Source organism: Manis pentadactyla, chromosome 4 (assembly GCF_030020395.1).
Source record: "Manis pentadactyla isolate mManPen7 chromosome 4, mManPen7.hap1, whole genome shotgun sequence".
Taxonomy (NCBI): Eukaryota; Metazoa; Chordata; class Mammalia; order Pholidota; family Manidae; genus Manis; species Manis pentadactyla.
In genome coordinates, this window is record NC_080022.1 from 152,857,121 (window position 1) to 152,879,853 (window position 22,733).

The 22,733-nt window shown below is 46.4% G+C and overlaps 3 protein-coding genes across 3 annotated transcripts; all 3 read right to left on the reverse strand.

The window, feature by feature from the left end:
• Positions 1 to 2,915: 2,915 nt before the first annotated feature.
• Positions 2,916 to 7,614, reverse strand: CCL16 (C-C motif chemokine ligand 16). The gene is made up of 3 exons (XM_036911024.2): positions 7,415 to 7,614; positions 4,985 to 5,105; positions 2,916 to 4,557 (listed from the first exon to the last, which is right to left on the reverse strand). Exons 1-3 carry the CDS (start codon positions 7,485 to 7,487, stop codon positions 4,416 to 4,418), a joined length of 336 nt encoding a protein of 111 aa, XP_036766919.1. The 5' UTR covers positions 7,488 to 7,614; the 3' UTR covers positions 2,916 to 4,415.
• Positions 7,615 to 9,332: 1,718 nt separating this feature from the next.
• LOC118925302 (C-C motif chemokine 14-like) lies at positions 9,333 to 14,866 on the reverse strand. Its single transcript, XM_036911022.2, has 4 exons — positions 14,514 to 14,866; positions 11,728 to 11,889; positions 9,970 to 10,084; positions 9,333 to 9,538 (listed from the first exon to the last, which is right to left on the reverse strand). The coding sequence occupies exons 1-4, from the start codon at positions 14,575 to 14,577 to the stop codon at positions 9,352 to 9,354; spliced, it is 528 nt and encodes a 175-aa protein (XP_036766917.2). The 5' UTR covers positions 14,578 to 14,866; the 3' UTR covers positions 9,333 to 9,351.
• A 3,995-nt stretch (positions 14,867 to 18,861) lies between these two features.
• LOC118925303 (C-C motif chemokine 15-like) lies at positions 18,862 to 22,349 on the reverse strand. Its single transcript, XM_036911023.2, has 4 exons — positions 22,191 to 22,349; positions 20,125 to 20,172; positions 19,521 to 19,632; positions 18,862 to 19,140 (listed from the first exon to the last, which is right to left on the reverse strand). Exons 1-4 carry the CDS (start codon positions 22,261 to 22,263, stop codon positions 19,017 to 19,019), a joined length of 357 nt encoding a protein of 118 aa, XP_036766918.1. The 5' UTR covers positions 22,264 to 22,349; the 3' UTR covers positions 18,862 to 19,016.
• Between the last annotated feature and the right edge of the window lie 384 nt (positions 22,350 to 22,733).

Consider the following 22,733-nt stretch of genomic DNA (forward strand, 5'->3'; position numbering starts at 1 on the left):
GTTCTATTTCTAGATGTTTGAATGCCCCTGAGCTTGTTACTTATTACCCATTCTGCCCTCTTCCCAGCTGACCCTGGCTGTCCTATGGCTTTGTATCCCCAGCTTGAACTTCTGCTGGCAGTCCAGACTCACATAGCCAGCTCCCTACCCAGCATGGCCACGTGGAGACCTTACAAGCATCTCAGAATGAACATGGCCCAGACAGAACTCCTAATTCCACCACCTAGCTTGCCTTTTCCGCAGACTTTCCTATTTCTATAAACTGTACCAACAAGCACCTAGTTGCTTAAGCCCAGATCCATCTCAGCATGTCCTTTCCCTTCTATCCACCAAACAGCTCCTTAATCTGCTCACTTTCCTGCACCTCCACCCCTTCTCCCTGGTCCCAGCCACTGTTACCTGTAGCCTGGACTGATGTAGGTGTGTCCTAACTGATTTCCCTTGTCCCCCAGTAATCCATGTCTGCATAGCAGTCAGTGTTTTTTAAATATATAAGTCAGATGACCTTACTTGGCTGCTTATAAAAGTCCCTAGTGGCATCCCACCTCCCTTGAAATAAATTACACATTCCTTACTCTGGCTTACGAAGTCCTCCTGATCTGCTTCTGTCTTTCTAGCTTCTCAAGATGTTTTCCTTTTCATCCTCCATCCTCCAGCCACACTGCTCCCAAGTACCGAGCTGGTTCCTGCCCTGGGCTTTTACACTGGTTGTCCCCTCTCCCTGGTCCTCATGTGGCTGATTTGCTCCGATCACTTAGCTCTCAGACTTGCACGTCACCTCCTTGGTGAGACCTTCCCTTGCCACTCCATCTAAAGTAACCGACCAGTCATGGCCCTGGCTCTCCTTCAGGAGGCTGTTACTGATCTGACAAATACTTGAGAGCTGCTTGGGGCTGTTTACATTTCCCCAGTTCTACCGTCTAGGGGAATCCAAAGCACCCATGAGGCTTCTGTGAATCCCCCAGGACATAGTTCACATTTCCCAATCTCTAATTCCTTCTGCCGGGGGTGCTGGCCCTGTCTCACATCTGTGTCCACCTTGATGGTGACTATCTCCCTCATCACTTTCCCCCAAACCATTGACATCAGGGATTCTGGGAGCTAAGTAATCAGAGTGTTTTGAAGGCTACAGGGAGCGGGGAGGCCCTGCTGTTCACTGCCTGCTCTCAGGCTCCTCTCTCTACTCTCCTCTGGCTCTCAAAGGCAAAACAGTCTTTCCTCTTGGTCCATACAGAGCAACTTAGCCCCTGTCCCTGAAGTCCTGGCCCCAGTCTGTCACCCCGCCCTGGGGGAGTTTTCTGCCTTGGCTGGGGTTATTGACACATTTTCTTAACAGGTTGTTTCTTCCATCAGAGGGATTCTTGTTTTAGCTGCAAAGAGAATTAACACTTTATCTTTATATATATTAAATATATTATATGTGTAAAATATTTATCATATATTTAATATATAATGTAATAATAGTATATATGGAAATATCTATATATAAATAATTAAACCATTTAAAAAATAATGCTTGTCCCAGACTCTGTGGCAGTGGTTGGGGACTGTCACCACAGCCCTGAAGAAATTAGTTCCTTTTTGCAGATGAGGAAACAGAGCTCAAAGAGGTAAAGGCCACTGCTGATCAATACCAGGCTCTGGAGAGATTAGAGTATCTTTCTGCATCTGCCCATTGCTTGTTCAAAGTCTTCTTGGCAGGAATCAGAGGAAAGCTGAGCGGAGGCCAGGCTCTCAGGATCCAGGCCATCGGAAAGGAGGCCCTTGTATTTTGAGCTATTGCTCTTGCTGTCAGATGTACCTGATGTTCCCCATTCTCATACAAGCCTCAGGCTCATGTCGGAGGTTTCTTCTACTTAAAATATGGACCCAGTTCTAATGGCAGATCTGCCGGTGGCTGGTAGTGTGTCCTCGGGCAAGTCAATCTCCTTTTCTGGACTTTAGTTTCCTTGTCTTTACAATCAGGGAAAATCCTTTCTGCCCTACAGTGTATGGTCCTACAGTAAAGTCAGCTACTGGAATAATAAGGCTCATCCACTGAGCATTTACTTTGTGCTACCTATTCTTTTAATCCTTTCAACTTCAGGAGGCTGTTACTGATCTGACAAATACCAAAACTGAGACTTAGTAGGTGTTAGCAGTTGCCCTGTGTCCTGTGGTAAGTGACAGAGTTGGGATCTGAACCTAGATTTGCCTGTCTGAATTTGGAGCCAGTGCTTTTAAGCTATTGCATTAACTGTGTCCCCCAAATACTAGTTTAGGCTGCTGACAACTCTCACTGGTCACTCACACACATGTGCATACACGTGGGTGCTCTCTTATGCAGAAATGCATGCTCATATAGCTCATTTCAGAAGGCCATTCTAAAGGCCAAATAATATTTCTTACAGGCCTGAGGACACCTGATCATCTGGGCTGTGTTCTCATGGTATATTAGATGTCTGGGCAGAGAGGGGACAGTGCGGCCAGACCTCTTGCCAAACAGGTAAAATGCTGTTTATACTACCCAGAGTACTTCCTCATTTTCTTCTCTTGCTGTCCTGCCCACTGGTTCCCCCGTTGCTATGTGTGCCCTCTGCCCACACTGAGCCAACCCTTTCTCTGACATAGGAGGGAAAACAACCCACTGTTACTATTCTAGGCCTTATTTTCTGCCCTCTCTCAATTAATCACCTACATTCTATAAGGCAGACAGTCACGTAAGCTGTTAGGATGTAAGCTGATGTGGGTGAAGTCTTCGCTTCAAGATAAACAGGGCTGAGAGACCCCTGTGTGTGACAATGAGGAAGTCCTTTTTGTGCATGTGGTGTGTGTATGTGTAAAGCTGGGCATCTATCTACCTTGAAAAGACTAGGAATAGCCTTCTTCAAAAACAATAGAATGCCCATGAGAAAAGTACTTCTGGTTCTGAACCATTAGGAGTTTCAGGCAAGTTTTATATTATTTGCTGGGATGGGGATTTGACTTTGTATACAAACTTTCAATTAGGTCTTCAGACTGACATCTCAACATTGAATTCTTCTGATGGACCAAAGAAAGAAAAATAATAACATTTCCATTCCAGCTTGCCAAGATCCTGGGCCTGGCTGTGCTTCCTGTTTTCAGCCCCTTCCTGTCCTGTAGGCCTTTGAACTCTGGTTCCCTGATTTTGACCCTGGTGTTGGCTAAGGACTTTGAAACTTCCTGCTGCCTTGAGTGTACACACACTTGTTCTGGCCCCTGGGTCAATCTAAGCCCTACCACCTCTCCACATCCACTCTGGCTTCTGCAAGCAAAGGTTTGGGCCTAACTATGTTATATTTGTTGGTGATTGTGCTGTCCCTGGGCAGTGAGCTCCTGGAGGAAGAAGACGGATCATATTGAGCTGTAACACCTCAGCTTTGATAGCAGGAAGGGTGGAGAGAAATTCCTGGGTCAAGAAGCAGGACCTCCTAGTCCAAGAGGTTCTAAAGCAGGTAGCACTGGCCTGCTGTGGAGGGCCAAGGGCAGGAAGCTCGTGGGTTAGAGCCTCAGGCCCTTACCTGCCTTTGAACCCCTGCCTGGCCGACACGGGGATTGATGGGTCATTGTGCAAATCAAAATGCTTTTGGTGCAAGTAACAGAAACCAAGACCTGCTAATTATGGCTAATGTTAAGAAAAAGGGAATATTCAAATGTCTATTGATGGATAAGTGAACAAACAAAAATGTGGGAGATATCTACAATGAGATATTATTCAGCCTTAAGGGGGAATAAAGTCGGACACATGAGACAACATTGATCAACTCTGAAGACATTATGCTATGTGAAATAAACTGGTAACTTAGGGTGGGACTAGAGGTCCACAGCTCCTGCTTTGTTTCGGCATTCTCTGTAGCCAGGCCGTCCAGGGAAAGACCAAATACTGAGGGATCAAGCAAAACTTTGCAGTGAGGGGAAAAATTGTTAGCATGTGCCTATTCCTACCCTGCCCTGCTAAGAAAGGTTTGCATTTAAAAGAAAAGAATATTGTAGGGAAAAAAAGAAGTCTAGAGAAGGGATAAGGATAAAGTCAAGAGTTCTGTTGGCTCTTAATAAGTGAGAGGCCAGTAATAGTCTGGCTGGTTGGAGGCTGTGGACATAATTATTTCGAATGGCTGGTGTATGGTGTGAGGTGTGGAACTGGAAGCAGTGCAATGAGAAGAATGTGAAATAATGTTTTTCTGTGTGTTAAGAATGTATCTCTGCCCACCTCCCTTAACTTTGGCATTTCTTCCAGAGAGTAAGAACATATTTGAAATACTTTTAATTACGTCTTTGACCACTGGCTCGCTTCTCTGAATGTGGCTGTCATTCATACTGCAAGGCTGCCCATGTTTTTGCAGGGTTATGCTTTTCTTTCCCAAACCTGGGTTTCTACTGAGGTCTGCTGGTCATGGGGAGTTGAAGAGGTGGGGTTAGCCTTTGACTGATCTAATAGTAATAACTGGGGCCAGGTTCCTTGGGGGCAGCAAAGGTAGGTTGGGATCCTTGATGTAACCTTGGACCCATTTGTCTTCGGGGTTGGCGCAGATCTCTCGGTTCTTCTTGGTAACAAAGCTGTGGAGGCAGACAGAGTTGGCCATCACGGGCCATGGAGTCAGGTGGGGGTCCAGTCCACGCTCCCCCACTTCTAGCTTATACAGGGCTTGCCTCATGCTCTTTACCACGTCCCTAGGCCTCCGCCACCTGTGTCCCTGTGGAGGGCCTCTTCCTCTGGCCTCTTCTTCCAGCCCTTTCCCCCCACAGCCCAGATCCTCCAGCTAGGATTTCATCATGCCTGCCATTCATTGGGCAGTGCAGCTTCAAGTGGCAAAATCAAGAATTACACCCAGGCCTGTCTTGAGAGAGTCAAAGCCCAAGCCTTTAACGGCTATTCCCCTGCCTCCAGCATGGAGACTTCTTGGACTTCTTGGTTCCGTGCATCCCAGTCCAGCTCCACATTCCCCTTCCCTTTCCACAAAAATATCTGCAGGGAAGTGCTTACATGATTGCTGGCAGGTAACAGTTGAGGGCCTTTCTGTATCCCGCCACCAGTTTCTTTGGCAATACTTTCTCGTGATACTTCAGGCAGCAGGTGGATGGAGAGTTCACCGACTCAGGAATTCCTGAGGGAATCACATTGGCAGCTGGGACATGGAGGCAGGGAGGGAGCCATTGCTGCCCACCTCCATCTCCCACTGCATTCCACTCCTCTGATGGCAAAACCATCTGTTAGAAGGGACAGATGATAGTTTGATGGGTAACAAAGAAAATGAAAAGATGAACTTCTTTGGGGGAAATAGCTGGAAAACCTTCAGCCTCTGAACTGAGTTTCAGCGAGTACAAATGACTCGGTTAGTCACATTTGCTGATGAACCAGGACTTGGCACACATGTATTGAGCTCATATTATCTTCTAGGCTCCATGGGGGTAAGAACATGAGGAAGACACAGTGACAACTCTTGAGTACCTTACAGCCTAGTCAGGGTGCAAAGGAGAAAGTGAAAAGATAAATACTACAACGTCGTTGGGGATAGAATTTGGCAAAGATGCTATGGAACTAGAACAAGGGGCACCTAACCCAGCATGGGTGGTTGGGGAAGACATCCCACAGCGTGTGGGCCTGAGTTGATTCCCAACACACAAAAATGACGGGTAGGATTTAGATAAACAAAAGGGATGTAGGATCTGGAAGAAAGAAATGTGTGAAGATCTGAAGGTGCGGGAAACTCTGTGTGTCTGAGGAGAACCGAGTAGCTGCAGATGGAAACAAGAAGGAAAAAGGAATAAGGGATGAAACTGGAGAGAGGGCAGGGCCACCACTCCTGAGCGGGCATAGGAGTCTGCACTCTCTTCTGGAGGCATTAGAGAGGCTGAGGCCAGGGAGGAGCATGAGGTGGGCCAAAGAAGTCTGGGCAGGAGGAAAAGTGTTCCGTTTAGTCTTTGGGGTCAGACATCTTGAATCGAAACCTTGACTAAATGATTTGAGTCATAGGCAAATTTCTTAATCTTTCTCGGTTTCCTCATCCATTAAATGAGGGTAAAAAGATGCTTCTGGCCTAGGGTCATAAAAGGATTAGCTGAGAAGATGCTTGTAAAGCCCTTAACTCAGAGCCTGGTGCATAGAAAGGCTCAGTCCATGCTTGTCAGAATTAAGAGCAGATGGTAGTAATGGGCGCTCTTCTTGCCTGGAAATGGCTCTTTTCTCCTCTCTTCGACACTCACAGGAGGCTGGACTTAGTCTGTTGTTAGCACTGTTTCCCTTGAACTCCCCTGACTACTCAGTTGGGGATACGGTATCACACAGGAGCGCAGGCAAAGACCTCCCCCCATCCCCAAACCTGCAGAGTACAGATCCCCCCTGACTCCTTGCTTCCAGCTGGTGGCAAAGCTTGCAACATCTAGAGAGCAACATTTGGATGATCCATGCTTCGGGTGGACCATTTCCTCTTCCTTGAACCCATTGCACTGGTCTGCTTGACCTTCCTACTGAGTATTGTTGCACGTCCCAACCCATCAGATGAACCTCTGTACACAGTGACATTCATGACCCTGGTTCTCAAAGCAAAGTTTACAAAGACCAGGTGCATCCTCAGAGCGTGTGGGATATTACATGGTATGATGACCCTTGCTCCCCTGAGTGTTTATACAGGCAGAGTCTGGCCTGACTATGTAGTCTGGGGAGAAAAGAAGAGCTGGGGCAGCGGAAAGCAGGCATATGGAAGGCCTCAGCGTCTTGGTCTCTTCCCTGTCCTTAGATCCTCATAAATGATGGTGGAAGAAGGGGTAGGGAGTGGGTAAAACAAAGCTCCTTCTCCATAGGTTCCAAGCATCCCACAGCTCCAGAATCTTCCCAACCCCTTTCCTGTTTCTGCAGACTTTATTTTCACCTAGACTAGGGCATGGAGGTGGGGCCATGAAACCTCAAATGGCACACTTGGGCATCCCACTGGGACTTCTGTTGGCTGCTCTGATAATCCTGGCAGTCTGTGCCAGACGGTGCGAGGAAGCAGGGTTTGGTGGGCATCCTGGCCCCAAGCCTCACCTCACCTGCCTCCCCGGCTCCCTTTGTCCTGCTCCCAGAGCATCTATGGCTCTTCTTGCCCACTTGCCTTGCTCTACCCTGCACTGCTTACATTCATTACTGTCTCTTCTGTTAACTTCCCTGGCTCCTCCTAAACGGTCATTCCTGTTCTGTGTCCTCAGGACTCCCAACCCGACCTTGCTGCAAGCTCCCTGGAGCTGCCTGACCCCAGAAGGATCTGGCCCACAGTGGGCTATATGTACAAAGGGGAGAGTCTGAGGACAGCAGCTGTGCATGCAGGGGAGGAGAGGCCCCTGGGGCTGGTGGCCTGACAGTGCTCTCGGTGTCCCCTCGCTGCCAGCTGCCCTGTCCCCTTTCTCATTCCTGCCCTAGAGGGACAGGTGCACTCACTGGGCTGGCTGTGAGAAGCGGCAGTGGTGAGGAGGAGAGTGAGGAGCAAGAGGGCAGCTGTGGAGACTGCCATCCTCTCCGCGGCGGCAGGTCACCTCGGGAGGGGGCTGAGCAGAGGGGTCCTCCTGGGGCTGGCCGTCCGCTCTCTGACCTCCAAGCTGTCTGGACTCTGACCACCTGAACACTGGTAGAGGAGGAAAAACAACGGGCCTCCCTCCGTGTTTGCTGAAAGAGAGGGCAGCAGAGGGCGGGGCCTGGTGCGGAGCTGAAAGGGAGTGTGTGGCAAGTGTGCACTGCCCAATTTTACTTACTCCTCACCATGCTGAGGTGGAGATGATTATTCTCATCTTACAAAAGAGACCACTGGGGCTTAGAGAGGTGAAATAAATTGTCCAAAGACACATATGTAGGAGGCAGATAGGCAGTCCTGGAAACCAGACCCGTTCCATCACCCTGTTCCCTGCCACTATCTCCATGCTGGGGTAGGGGAGGAGGGCAGGACCTCTCTGGTTCCCCCAGCTGATTGCTCTTGGGCAGGGTGAACGTAAAGCAAGATAAGAGAGCACAGACTGAGCCAAGGATAGGCTTTAGTGACCTCTGCAAAGGATGTCCCCCCAACCCCAGTCCAAGGACATGTGACTGAGTTCACGCTCTTTCATGCCACAGGTTATGTTACTAATACTTTGAAAAAACGATGTGCCTGATCCTTGGGTCCCCATTTGTTGCTGAGGTGTTTGGCTTATTTGGTGACGTTCTCATCGGGCCTTTTGGATATTGGACTCTGAACCAAGTTCAGGTTTAGTTGGCTGATCCCTCCCTGCAGGATGGGTTTATCCAACCTGCCCCCATGGCCAGTCACCGCCAGCAGAGGGCGCTCCACCGCCGTGGGCCTGACAGCCTGTTCTGGGTCCCAGAGTTCGGCTTCTGCCCTCTGGCCTTGGCCAGGGCTGCACCTGCCCCTCAGCACCAGGTCTAAGGTGGTGAAGCTGTAGCTTTTTATGAGGGTAGGGAGGGCACGGATGTGGGGTGCCCCGCTGACTTTTGTTTTTGGAGGAGAGGAAGTCTGAGGAAGCCCAGTTGTAACTTTAGTGTGCAGGCTTCCTCTTGGACCTGGTCTGCGGAGGGCTGGAAGCAAGGGGAGGGCGGCCTTAGTGTCTATACTGGCCGTGCTGTCCCTCTGAGTACACAGAGCTCCTCCTTGAACCCTGAGGATGGGTCTGACAGCCACTGGGAACAGCTGGGTGTTATTCCTGCAGCATTGGCCTCCTCCTTATTCCTGCCTCATTCCATCCATCCATCCATCCATCCATCCATCCATCCATCCATCCATCCATCCATCCATCCATCCATTTCCTGAGCACCTGGTATGGGCCAGGCTTTTTGCTAGGCTTTGTGAGAACACAAAAGTGAGTAAAACAATATAGTACAACCTGACATGAGTAAGTGGAGGGGGACAGATTGGATAAAACATGCCCGGGAGTCACTCTCACCCCAGGTGATGGGAACAAAGCCTTGGGAGCTGCACAGAAAAAGAGTGATGGAGTTTGACTGCTACGGAGAGGTCTTTGAGGAGGTTTGCCTGCAAAAGCAGGTGGCAGTTCTTAGCTTTACACTTGGGAAGAGTTAGTGAAACATGGGCTGCTTAGCAGAGTGCTTGGGATGTAGAAAGTGCTAAGAAAATGGTATCTGTTATTATTGTGGTTATTGTTGTGTAAAGTGGCCTTTACACTGAGCGTCTTTCTCACTTTCTGCTCGGCTTCCCGTTACCCTGGTCGCAGGCCTGACCTATGTTTTCGCACCAGCCTCTGGCCAGACTTCTGCAAAAGAAGGCTTGATACTGAGGTGCAACCCTGGGCCCAGCTCCCCGGGGTCCTCAGTCCCCTGGTAAATGCAGTAGAAATGAATGAAGGCAGGGAGGGGCATGGATGGCCTTTAATTCAGGGCTGGGTAGTGTCCCATGGGAGTTGGGGATGAGTCGGGTTCTTAGCCTCTTCTCTCAGATTTCCAGCTCTGCCCTCGCTACTGTTTCTGGGCTTCTCCTTTCCCCTCCAGGTCCTGATGTAATCCTGGACCCAGTTATCACTGGGGTTGGCACAGACAGAATAGCCCTTTATGGTGATGAAGCTGTGGAGCAAGAGGGAGAAGGATCACAAACCTGGGGTCTAGCAGCTAGGAAGCGCAAGTCTGTCCTCTCGCCCTCACAGGTTCCTTGCCCATCTGCACTGTCTCCTTCCTTTGCTAGAGGCCTGAGATGCACTCTTCAGCCCCTCAGGGCCCCTGGGCCCTTCTAGCCTTGGTGTCCCACCCCTCCCCCGGAAAGTGCCCCATGCCTTCTCCCCCCTCCCCTAATGCCTCCCCCGCCATGGGGTCAGCTTCTTCCTGGCCCCTGGAGGCCCCAGCTGGCCGAAAGCCCTCATGTTGCCCCTTGGCTGCCTCTTTCCCTATCTGCACACCTGTGCCCTGGGGAGGTCCCCACCGGGTCCTCCCTGGGCCACCCCCACTGCCCCAGGCCCTGCTGGCTTCTGCCCACGCAGCATAGTTGTAGTGCCACCTACATAATTCCGGGCTTGGGACACCGGCTGCTGGTCTCATAATAATCTTTAATCCGGTGACGCAGGATTGCTCTGGTAACGTAGGTGAAGCAGCAGTTGGCAGGGTGGTGAGGTCCCCCTGAGGAGACAGTGTGGAGGGGAACTGAGATCCAGGCCTTGTGGGGGGGCAGTACCTGGAGACAGGGCTGTGGAGAAGCTCGGTCCTCTGGCTCCTCTTTCCCTCCTCCCCCTGCAATCACCCTCCTTCCTGTTCTTCAACCCCTCCTAGAAAGGCTGGCTGATGACTTTCATCAGGATGGAGAGCCAGGTAGCCCAGGTCTTCTCAGTGAGCACACACCATCCCTGTGGGGCAGACTCAGAGATGCTCCAAACAGGAGGAATATTTGGAGGAAATTCCAGTAAGGATTGGGATCCATGCCATTTGGGAATGCATGACCCCTCCCCATCCCCCCATGCTGCCTGTGTCCTCTTGGATCCATGTCTAGCAGAAAGGGAAGGATGCCCATCCTAAGGGCCAAGGTCAATGGCCAGGGAGTCAGGACACCCAGGTTCTAACCCCTCTCGCCTTTGCTGGCTTTGTGCCTATGACCTTATGCCCCTCTCGGTTTCCCAATCTGCCCATGGGGCCACTGGACTGGGTTGGGGGTTTTTACCTTGAACTTCTTGGGGCTCTGGGGGATTCAGAGTCTGTCTCAGCAGTGGTACATGTGAGAGTGGAGTCTTGGGTGTTCAATCTATGTAAGACTTTGCTTGAAGGAGAAAGTTTGGTGATTTTAATTTATAAAAAATTCTCTGGATTAGGTGGTTTTTCAGTTATTTTCTGATTCTGAAATTTCATGTCTCTTATAGGAGGTGTAAGAGGTGTCAGTGAAATCATGCCCAGCTTGAATCCTAGAGGGAGCAGGAAGGGCTCTCAGAAGGAGGGCCCTGCAGAAAGAAACAAGGATGTGTCCTGTTGTGGAGTGGAGTGATGGGGGTGTGCACATTATGCGGCCGACCTGGACCGAAGCGTGAGTGTGCATCACGATGGCCTCAGAGGGCATTACTTGGGTGGAGAGTGCAAGGCGTGGTCTTTTCTCCAGCACCATGCTAGGAGCATCCTCACTGTCCCAGGAATGGAATAAGGGATCCCCTGGTCCTTGAGGCCCACTCCCACCATGTTCCTCTGAGCTGATGAACAACTTTTTAGAGAGGCAAACCAGACTGTCCAGATTACCATTAGCTTTAAGCTAGCCTTATTTCGACAACCCTCTTTGTTTCCCTCAGTTTATGCAAAGGAAATGAGGTAAAATTGAAGGGTGAGGAATCATTTCGGTTGTGTGTAAAAGTAGCTCATCCTAAGAAATAAGCCGAAACAAGGAGGCTTGTCTTGATCCCCCATCTCACACCTAAGCCCTGCTGCGCTCATGGGGTAGGGCTGACCCTGGAGGCGGGCCGGGCCCCCATCTCAGGAGGTAAATAGACAAAATGGCTTTGAGGGCTTCCAAACACTTCTCCTCAGCCTCCCTTGGGGTAAGGGGCGGGCCGTTCTTCTGCTTAACGGCAAAGAGAGATGGATTGCGGGAGTGGAGGGGCAGGCTGGCCTCAATCCATTCCTTGGTGGGAAGGGGAACTGGTCATGGGACGGGGGTAAGGACAAGACCAGTTCATGCAGCCACCAGCCTCCTTCTAGAGCCCCTCTCCTGGCATCCACAGCGACCTCCCTCCTACTTAGTTCCCCACAGGGAGTGGATGGGCAAGAAGACACAGTGTTGTACTCACGTGGAGAGAGCTCCGTCTCGTACCACAGGGCCGTGGCGAGGTGGGGGAGGAGGAGGAGGAGGAGTGAGGAGGGGGCGGCGGCCACGGGGACCTTCATCCTCCGGTCGGGCGAGCCACTGCAGGAGGAGAGCTGGCCTGGCAGGGGCTTCTGAGGTTCCCGGGCTGAGGAAACATTGAGAAATGGTCATGGAGGGAAAATATTTTTTAAAATAAGGGAACTAAGATTTCAAAGGCAGTAGAAAGCAGTGGATGCCTCAGCAATTTCATATCCTGCACATTTGTTGAGGGTGGAGTGAAGGAAGTGTAGAGAGCCAAAATTTCAGGGAGGAAATTGCCTTCCATCCCCAGACGGAATCCATTTAACTCCTTTGATACAAGCCCTTCCTTAGGTGTAGACCGTGGGCACAGGCACTGGGGGGCACGCCCTCAGACTTAGCAAAGATCTCAGGGCTGGGATGCGTCCTGCGCCCATTTCCAGTTCCAGGCCTAGACAAAGGCAGATGGGGACTGGAAATTCAGGATCTGTTTGTCTGGACATCAGAGAAAACTTGGGTTATGGGGTGAGGTCTGGAGTACCCCGTGTCAGGTCTCACCAATCAGGGCTAGGAAATCCTCACTTAAACATTTAAGCAGAACCTTTGGCTCCCAGCCTCATGCCCATCCCTTCACCATACCCCAGGGTGAAGAAGCGCCATGATGCTCAGAAGATTATTTTGCAACATTAGGTAATGATTTCCATATACACTAGCTACCGTTGCAAATGCTTTACAGATATGACCCCATTTAATCTTTATATATCAGCAGTTGAGGAGACTCAGACACAAATACTTTGCCCAAGCTTTGACAGTTGATAAGAGAAATCAGGGTTCAAACTCGGGCACTGCGGCTCAGTGGCTCAAATCTCTGTTCTTAACCACTCTGCCCTGGAGAAACATAGGAGCCCCTAACTAAGCAGTTGCTAAAGATGTTCTGGCTGGCCTGGCTGCTCTACAAAGCCTTCAGTCTTAGCCCTTTCTGAGCTCAGGTAATGGATCCCCTTGGGACCTTCTCCTGGTTTCTGACTTTGATTACACAGAAGTTTGACGGGTACTTAGGAAATACCCAGTTCAGGGATGACTAGTAGGCTTCATTGACTAGGGGTGGACTGGAACTCTGTATTGGAAAAGTTCCTGAGGCTATGTCCATGCACCTCAGGAGTGCTATGACTGATGTGTGGTCTCTTATGGAGCAGCTTGCAGGCTGTGAATTTGCCATCTTAGACTAGTCTAAACTGGATGTTTACTGAGGAGGAATTGAGGCTCCTGAAGGGCCAATGCATTGCTCATGTTTACAGAATGACTTGCAGAACAGATCCACCTCTGTAGACTCAGTCCAGTGGCCTGTACTATCTTCTTGTCAGGGGCACTTCCCCCATTCTGCTTGCTGTTTTTGTTAGAAGGCTGTTTGTATCTTCTCTTCTCTCCTGGACTCATCAGGGCAGGGCAGGGAATATCTGTTATTTATTTTTGCCCATTCACACAGATCCTAGCATATAGCAGGTGATCTATATATACATATTTTAGAAGAAGGATAAATAAATTAATTGAGCTCATCTAAGTGTGTATATCTCATAGGAAATGACTGAATTCCCATGCTTCTGTGCTGACCAGCCTTTTATTAGAAATTTTCTGATTGGTTATCATCAATAACAACCATATTTAAACTGCTCAAATGAAATAACAGTTGCCATTAGGAACAATCTAAGGAAATAAGTTGTTTCTGGTGAAAATATCATATGGAAGGAAACAGTGTTTACTTTGTTTTCACAGAGGCTTAGCTTACCTGCCAAGTTGTTGCTAGGAGCCTTACAGGAAATTACTTCATTTTTCAAGCAATTACTGAGTTCCTATCTACATTAGTCTATATATGCTAACTGCTATAATAAACAGCCTCTAAATCTCAGGGGGTTAATTCAATGAAAGTTTATTTCTTGCTCAAGTTACAGTTCAGTGTGGGTGAGCAGTGGATGAGGGTGTGTGTATCATGGAGGGCTGTTTCATGAGCCTATTCAGGAACTAAGGCTTCTTCTATCTGTGATGCCACCATTTTCAGTACAAGGCCTCCAAGTTTGCTACCAAGGGGAGAGGTAGAGGGGGATTGGGAGATTTTTATGGACTAGTTGTGGAAATGGTATAAATTACATTCACTTACACTCCAGGGCCAAACTGAAGACAGTTGGCTACAACTTAATGACAAAAGCATAAGAAATATAGCTCATCTGTGTGACCAGGAGGAAAAGGGAATGAATATTTTTGCCATAGTATCCAATGCCAGATGCTGGACTGCTCTTGGAGCATGGGAATGAAGATGATCTTGACCTCAGAGGACTCTTAGCTTAAAGATGGACTCAAAAAAGTCATGAAAATTGCAGTACAGAGAGAGGAATGGAATATGGTAGCCACATAATTAGAGACCTTAAATATTCTGTTGCCAACTACTGAGTATGCAGCATCTATCAAAACAAATGTTAAAAATGTTTTTCAAAGCAATATATATACATTGATTTTAAAAAATCAAATAATACAGAAAGGATGTGTGGGACATAAGCTTTCTGAGTCTTTTTTTTGTTGTTGTTGCTTGTCTGAAGAAGTTATTATTCATTCCTCATACTTGATCGATATTTTTTGCTGGGTATAGAATTCTACATTGTGAATATGAAAAACTTTTTTGAACTTTCATTTGTGGTGATCTGGTTTTTCTTCTGTCTAGAACATTTTGGTATCTATTATGTATCCTTGTTTCCTTACTTTTTGGCACAAAAAGATGATCCAGTCTCATCTTATACTTTGCCCCAGCTCTGGAATCAGCCATTTCTCCAGCGAGTCCTGGTTCCCATTAGTGGAGAATGATTTTGAGAAGCCAAGAAATGGGTACCCATTGTTGAGGGAATGGTACTACTTTTAAGTCTGAGCTGTAAGTGGACAAAACAAGGAAATATATTAACATATATGCATAAGGGTGTGTATAAGTTTGTATCTATTTCTATTATATTGTTTTCACATAATTATAGCAATTTCTGTATCATCTGTTCAGCTATATGAAAAACCATAAGTTTATACCAATACATTCAATTCCAAGTCAACCCCATACAGTTCATTTTAATCTTCCCTTTCTATGTTTGCCTCCCTACTCTAGCAAAGAGAAACCTGACTCCATTAACCTCAATGTGTTTTCTTCTTTGCTCTGCACCTCTGGCTACACAGGTTGTGTTCTCGGCCCCACCCCCAGTGGCTTCAACCATGTGAGTTCTTCTGCCCAGCCCTGGCTGAGACCTCAGTTAAGCCCCTTGGCAAGAGAAAAGAGAACGAGCTATGTAACTTTTAAAATCTTGTGAAATAGTAAAAATATGGATATTTCCATTTGCTATTTTATGCCTTGATGATTTCTATGCAGCTCTAGTGAGGTTTGTCATTTTTACAACTTTTAAACACTTTTTTTTATAGGTACTTTCCAAGATTCTCACTTGTAGAAATTCAAAATTGGTTGTCAGACAGCTATGTTTAAGCTTTGGCAGTTCTATGTTTCTTGTATAATTAAGCAACTTTGATAAACGTCATCATAAAAAAATCAAATATCAATAACTGGTCAATAACTGGTCTATTTTGTTGTTTGTCCTTGAAAGGACAATACATCTTTTCAGCTCTTTGAAATTATTTTTTGGTTACTTACTATGTGCTTCTTATAAAAGTTGCAAATGTTGCTGAAGTTACAAAGTCAAGAATGAGGGTTCCTCCTCAAATTTCCACTCCACCCTGCAACCTGGGAATGTGTTAGTAATGTTTATTCTTTGGTCCCCCTCAATCCTACTGAATCAGAATTTTGGGAAGTGGGATCCAGCAATCTGTTTTAATAAGCCCTCTAGGTGATTCTTATGCAATGTTAAAGTTTCAGAATCCTGATCTATAGTGCAACTTCTTAATTGGTGTGCTTTAATATACTGGTCTCTTTAGCCCTTGGGTAGCCTGACTGGGGCTTGGGGAGGCCTAAGCCCCAGGCAGGTTACCCTAATACAAACAACCTTATCATTTTAATCCAGTGTTGCATACTAGTTTAGATATTTAGTGATGAATTAGATATGATTCCTGCACACAGATATATCTTATTCTTATTTTCAGTCTCCTCTCTACACTGAAGTATTTTTGAAGGGCAGGAATCTAGTTTGTTTTGTTCTCATGGTTTTCCTAATAACTACCACAGTGTATATCATAAAGTCATCACTCAATAACTATCTGTTTGATTGACAATAAATACCTCTTTCAGGATTGCAGAGAAAGGGAGGTGGGCACTCTGGCTGGGATAGTGAGGGAAGGTTTCGTGATGACCCCTAAACTGAACCTTGCTGGATGGGTTGAGTTTTGCAGGAAAGAGTTGAGAGGAGGGGCACTGATGGCAGAGGTGCCACAGAAAGGCAGGAAACAAAAAGGAACATGCTGTTTTTGAGGAACTGCAAAAATAGAGCACACATGATGCAATCAAACTAGATATAACACGCCATCGCCCCTGCCAAGACTGCAAGGCCTGTGAGTGACCCGGTGCTTGGGCGGGAAGGAAAGTCATCCTTTCTCACTTGCCATCCCTTATTTTGGTTCAGCTGCCATTGTCATGACCCAAAGCCTCACTTAGGAGATGCCCTGCCACCCACACTGTTCGGGTGGGCTGTGCTCTCCATGTCATTCTACTGAGCTAACAACTTGGCCAGCCAGAGGACCTGGTGAAATCACACACATTCCCCTTAGTCCTAGTGCAGTTTTAACCCAGAACTCTTTGAGATTTTCACCAAGTCTCTGAAACAAAGTCTCTACAAAAGAGCTGAAAGTCACTGTTTGCCATCACTCAGTCATATATTCCAGGGCTCAGTGGGCTGGTGTTAATGCCAAGTTTCTGAATTCAATAGAACACAGTACAGTAATGAGAGCAAGGGGAAAGATTAGAAATGGGTCCAAATATTGGCCAGAGCCCTGAACCTCTATGCTTGCCTCTTTCACCTCCCAAACTGCATTGAAGTGACAGGAGAAATATGAAAATAAAAATAAATTTTCAACCATAAAAAGAAAAGAAAAGAAATCCTGTTATTTGCAATATGGGTGGATCTAGAGGGTACTATGCCCAGTGAAATAAGCCAGGTGGAGAAAGACAAATACCATATGATTTCACTTACTTGTGAAATATAAAAATAAAGCAAAACAGAATTAGACTCATAGACACTGAGAAGTGACTAGTGGTTACCAAGGGGGAGGGTAGTAGGCGGGGGTAGGGGGAATGAGGGGGACTGTTGAGCCACAGTGATGTATATATAATAAAATAAAATAAAAATTTCATAGTAGCATAGGGAATCAGAAAAGATAACATTAGCTGACCATGAGATGAGCAACTTCTGTTCTGCAGAAAGGAAACTGTTCATGTATCAGTTTGATGGCAAAACAAGAAGGTTGAAAAATCTATAGCTTCATACAGGTGAGGGAGAAGATCATTGGAAATACGTTTCCTCAGCAGGATTCTGGGTAACACAAAGCTCAGAGTCCGTGGACGTTGGGAGAAGAAGTGGGTTCAGGGAACAAGCTTTGACCTTGTTAGTCCTCATTTCAGCACAGCCAGGGGCAGGGTTTGCCCCAGGATAAGGCTACAAGAACAGCTCTCCAAATAAAGAAGGTTGTCTGTTGTGAGAGTCTTCCAGCGGGGACAAGAGGCCAGACAGAGAACTGGGCCCTGGATGACATCTGGTCAAAGGCAAGAAGGCCCTCCTTGCCCCACCCCGAGGACAAAGCTCTTGGGGCACCCAGTGAAAGCCTGAGCAGCCCCACTCCTTTTTCCTCCTCACCCACCAGAGCTAGGGCCCCTATAATCAGAATTTGCACTCGAAGCCAGGGAACTAGGTATTTCCGCTTGTGCTGAGAAAAAAGAAAGGCATCCTTGAAGAGGTGAAATATCCTAGGGCACTTTTCCTTCCCCCAGTCCACCAGCTGGCTGCCCACTGGTTACCCCCACCTCCTAAAAGGGTATCTCCCACTGAGGTCCTAGGACCACCTGCCTTAGAATCACCTGGAATGCTTATTTTTCCCCTTTTCCCCAATAATTTCCTGCCCGTCCCTCCACTCCCACATGATGGAGTAAAATAAAAATTTCTAACCTGTAGTCAAACATTTGAAGTTCAGCTATTTTAGTAGGGAGGATAAGATGACACATTCTGTGAATTTGTGTTTAATCTCTTTGGAGTTTTAATTCCCAGCTTTAATCACTGTTTTAGGATTTTTTTCTAATAGTGATTTATTATTATAAAGGATATGTATACTTATCAGTTTTTTCCTATTGATTTTTATGGTAAATCACCCAAAAAGTAAACATAGGTTTTGAACGGGTTTTTTTCTGAATTAAAAAATGTCTTCTTGTCATTTAGAATTCAGTGATTTTTTCTGAATTTTGAGACAGTTGGTCCAAGGTTTACTAATTATAAGTGTATATACTTTAATAGGTATGAATGCAAAATTGATATTGACACCAACTTTAGATGTTTTTCTTAATGTCCTTTAACTTTAAAGAAGACACCTTTTAGGAAGTTATGTATGTTAAGGAAAAACATACAAAACATAGAATTAAGGCAGAAGGATGACTGTACTTTCATCATATTGGAACGTTGTCTAAAAGGTCCACCCTAGGATTTTTAAAATGTGTAGACAGAATGTACTTTTGATTGCTGTTTTATTTACTATTGATCAGGCCCCAGATTTTGTGAAATTACATGTTAGCTTGTAGTTCTTTTTATATAGTGCAGATACAAATGATTTTTGTCCAGGAGAAACCATAATCCCCCAAGTTACAGTTTTATTGTTTTACAGGATATTAATCTGTTTTTCTGTAACTTAGCAAAATTTCAGAATGCCATCCACAATGAATGTTCCTCAGGTGATCTCTGTCCTCAGATGATCTTTGGATCAGTTTTATGGTTCCCTCATTCCAAGGGTTAAGTCAATTTTTGACACATACTCAGTCTTTTAAAAAGTTATACAATGATGTTCCATCTTGAAAAAAAAACACCCCACAAATCCAAGGTCCAACAATTCCTACAGTTTCTTTTTTTCTCTTAAAATTCAAGTGAAGTTATAGTGGATACTCTTTATTAATGCATTGCTATTATAACCAAACAGAACAGTAATTGCTGCTTTTTAAAAAGTAATCCAGGTCAAGAAACTCCCAGGAGGTAGCTGGGGCAAGGAAGGTGGAGGTGGGGTGGCTGGCACCTACATCTCTTCTCCTCAAGCAATGCTCATTTTTCTCAGCCCCTTGGTCCCTTGGGTTGGCTGCAGGTACCTTATGCAGGACTGAACTCGCTCATCTCTGGGGTTGGCACAGACTTTCTGCCTCCTCTTGGTGAAGAAGCTGGGGGGCAAGGCAGAGAAAGATTACAAACCGAGGAGGGCTGCAAATGGGGATGGGGCCTCATCCTCCCCGCCCCTCGGATTCCCCGCTCAGGCCAGCCTGCTCATTCCTTTCTCTGCTGCAGGAGCTTGGGCGTCTCCTCTCCGAGACCCTCCCTCAGCCTCTGGGACTCCTTTAGTGACTTCTGGGCCTTTCCTTGGCCAGCCTTCCTTCCCTAGCCTCCCTCTTCACCGGAGAATCTCATTCCTGGTGCCCTGCAGGATCCTAATGAGGACACAAGCCTCCTCTGACCTGGCAGGATCCAGAAGGTGGGACTTTTCCAGATTCCCATCCCTCAGGTCCTCTTGTCCCAGGACGTGGCCAGTGAGCTGGGCACTTACATGACAGCAGGCATGGAGCACTCACTGCTTGTTACATAATAATCTTGCATGAATACACATCGGATATTTCGTGTGGTGTAGGAGATGCAGCAGTCAGTGGGACGGTGAAAGCCTGCAGCAAGAGGAAGGGCCATTTAAGGACTGAGTCTTTTTTTGAGGAAAACTAGATCCTTTCCCCCTTTCCTCCAAAGTACTGGGGAGGGTGAGGAGGCAATGACTCAAGAGCAGTGCTTTGCTTCTCTGCCAGCACCTTGCTGGCATCTCCTTGCTTCTCTCTCCCCAGGGTTGAGATGCATGTCTGAGGGCACCCAGGCAGGGCCACAGCATGGACCATTTCTCACAGATGAGGAAGGATCAGATGCCCGCAGGGGGCATCAGAGAACACCCACTGCCCCGCGTGAGCCGACTGGACAGCCAGGTGGAACAGAGGTCATTTATAGGGGAGGGACCCACGACCCAGGGTGCTCTTTCTTGGAGATGTTCACCATGCTTGGGACCCTCCCCCTGTCCTCCTGCCCACCCTGTAAATAAGGTGGATTTAAGCCATGGAGCAGATCTGTTTCCCCTGGCTGCTTGTAAATATATGCTGTAATGATGTACTTACTTTCTATATGCATTGATGGTTCAAATGGATGCATGTCTACCAGGGATTCTATTGGGGAGAAACAGACAAAGAAGGAGAGAAATCACCTGAAGAGAGCATGGTCTCAGCATGTACACCTGCCTCATTTCTTCCCTCCATCCTCTGGCAGGGAGGTACTACTGGACACCCTCTGGGTTCTAGGCCTGCCTCCAGGCCAGTTTTTTCTGTTAAGACCTTGAGATTTTTCAGGGAATTTAAAAAAATATTTGAGACATGAAAGCCTTCTACTGACTTTGAAACACAAAAAGCACACTGCAAATCCAACATGAATAAATCAATTGAATAGCTACATAATGTGATACAGTCCACAGTGCTTTCTATACATTTCTGGAATCCACAAGGCTCAGAAAACAGAAAAATTTTATGTTAACTGACTTGATAGCACAATGTCACCCAAAGCAAAGTGCGGCTACTTATAGTCTTTATTTATTTCATTAGTGTGAATATTTGTATGTGTTTGCTGCAGAAATATTACTGTGTTTGATTAAAGTATGCCCCCCAGACTTTGACAGGGATGTTAAGCAACATCCATGTATGTGTCACCTTTTAAAAGATGTAATTTTTTTGAAAATGTGGTAACATATAAATAAAAAATTCACAATTTTAACCATTTTAAAGTTTACAGTTCAGTAGCATTAACTATGTTTACATATTGCACAACCATAACACAATCCATCCACTGAAATTTTTTCAAAAATTTTGTATGTTGCAAAACCAAAATGCTGCATTAAGCAGTAACTCCCCAACCCCCAGGCTACCACCATTCTACTTTCTGTCTCTGAATTTGACTACTCTAAGTACCTCCTAGGAGTGGAATCATACAGTATTTGCCCTTTGTTCCTGGCTTGTATCATTTTATTGTAATGTTTTCAATGTTCATTTTTGTAGCATGTGTCAGAATTTCCTTCTTTTTTAAGGCTGAATAATATTTCACTGTATATATGTATATTTACCCTGTTTTGTCATCCATTTGTTTGTCAACAAACACTTGGGTTGCTTTTGCCTTTCATAATGCTCCTATTAGCATGGGTGTGCAAATATCTCTTCATGTCCTTGCTTCCAGTTCTTTGGGTATATATCCAGAAGTGGAATTGCTGGATTAGATTATATTACCTTTCTAAACCTGAAAAATTCTGCATTCCAAAATACATCTATCCCCCAAAGTTTTGGATAAAGGATTGTGGAACTGCATTATGCTAATTAGGCAAACACAGCTAAACTCTTAGCTCATTTCTTATATAGTCACATGTGAATTATAGTTAAGGAAGCATGTGTGCACCCGGTATGCTTGATATGATGAAGGGGGCTTGCAAAAAGAAGTCTAAAATAGCCTTATCTTTCCATACCAGCTTCCTAACCAGCTTGTATCCTAACTCCACTGCTTACTAGCTGGTGATCTTGAGCAGGTTATCTACGATTACTGTGCCTTGGTTTCCTTAATAGAAAAATTAGGGTAATAACAATAATATGCAAAAGTAATAAGTCGCTGATAGTCTACAGTTGTTAGGAGGATCCTACATATTGATATCTATCAGACATTTAGCACAGTGTCTGCTTGCACACAGGAGGTACTAGATATTTGTTAAATAAATAAATAGAATAGTTAGGTGGATTTGGTGAGTCCTTGACTGACTTGTCCTATTTCCTCTTCAAAATGATATTTTTACATTAGGTGGTATGTAACAGCTCTAACATTATAGAATTCTATACTTTCTACAAATGTATAATTCTTTTGATCTAGCACTTAACAGTCCTATGCCCATTACAAGAAGGTATCAAATAATTCTGACCATTAAAAGGGAGAGAATTGTTTCCCCAAGTCATCTGTATACAGTTTCCCCCCAGGACCAAAGGCTTCAGAGAGAGGTCTCTACCCTACTGCTACTGCTTTTAAACAAGTACCAAGTTAGCATCCATGTCTGGGAGGGGACGTAGTCACAGAGGGCAGAGGTGTCCCTCTGTGTCTCCTCCCTGGACCATGGTTTACTACAGACCTTGTCACCAGTGAAATGGCTCACTGAACTCACCACGAATGATCTGGGCCTGGGATCCAAGCGCAGCAGCGAAAACGAGGAAGAAGGCAGCTGTGGAGATCTTCATTTTCCCAGGGTGCAGGTGGAGCTGGCCTGAGGACTCCTGAGCTCGCTGCTCCCTCACTCACTGGGATCCCAGCTTTGCCCTTGTATTTATAAGAGGAGGAGGATCAGGAAGTTACAGGGCAGAGGTTCAGAACGCTGTTCTTTGGCTCTACAATAGGCAACATGCTATTTCTAAGTAAAGGGAACAAGGCTTGGGAATGCAAGAGGAAGTAGAGGGCCGAGATGGCTTGGGGCTTTCCCAATTGCCCAGTGGATACCAGAGGGTGACACAGAGGGTGACCTGTCTCTAGTATCATTGGATCCTCTGAATCTGAGGATTTTCCTCAGGAGGTAACCTCCTTCAAGTGCACACACAGCCTACTCTCAGGGGTGACCACCATAGGGAATGCAATAGCGTGTCAGCCAGGCCATGGCAGTCCTCCCGTGGCACCTTGATCCTTATCCTTGACTCCTCTCTTCATTTCATACCCC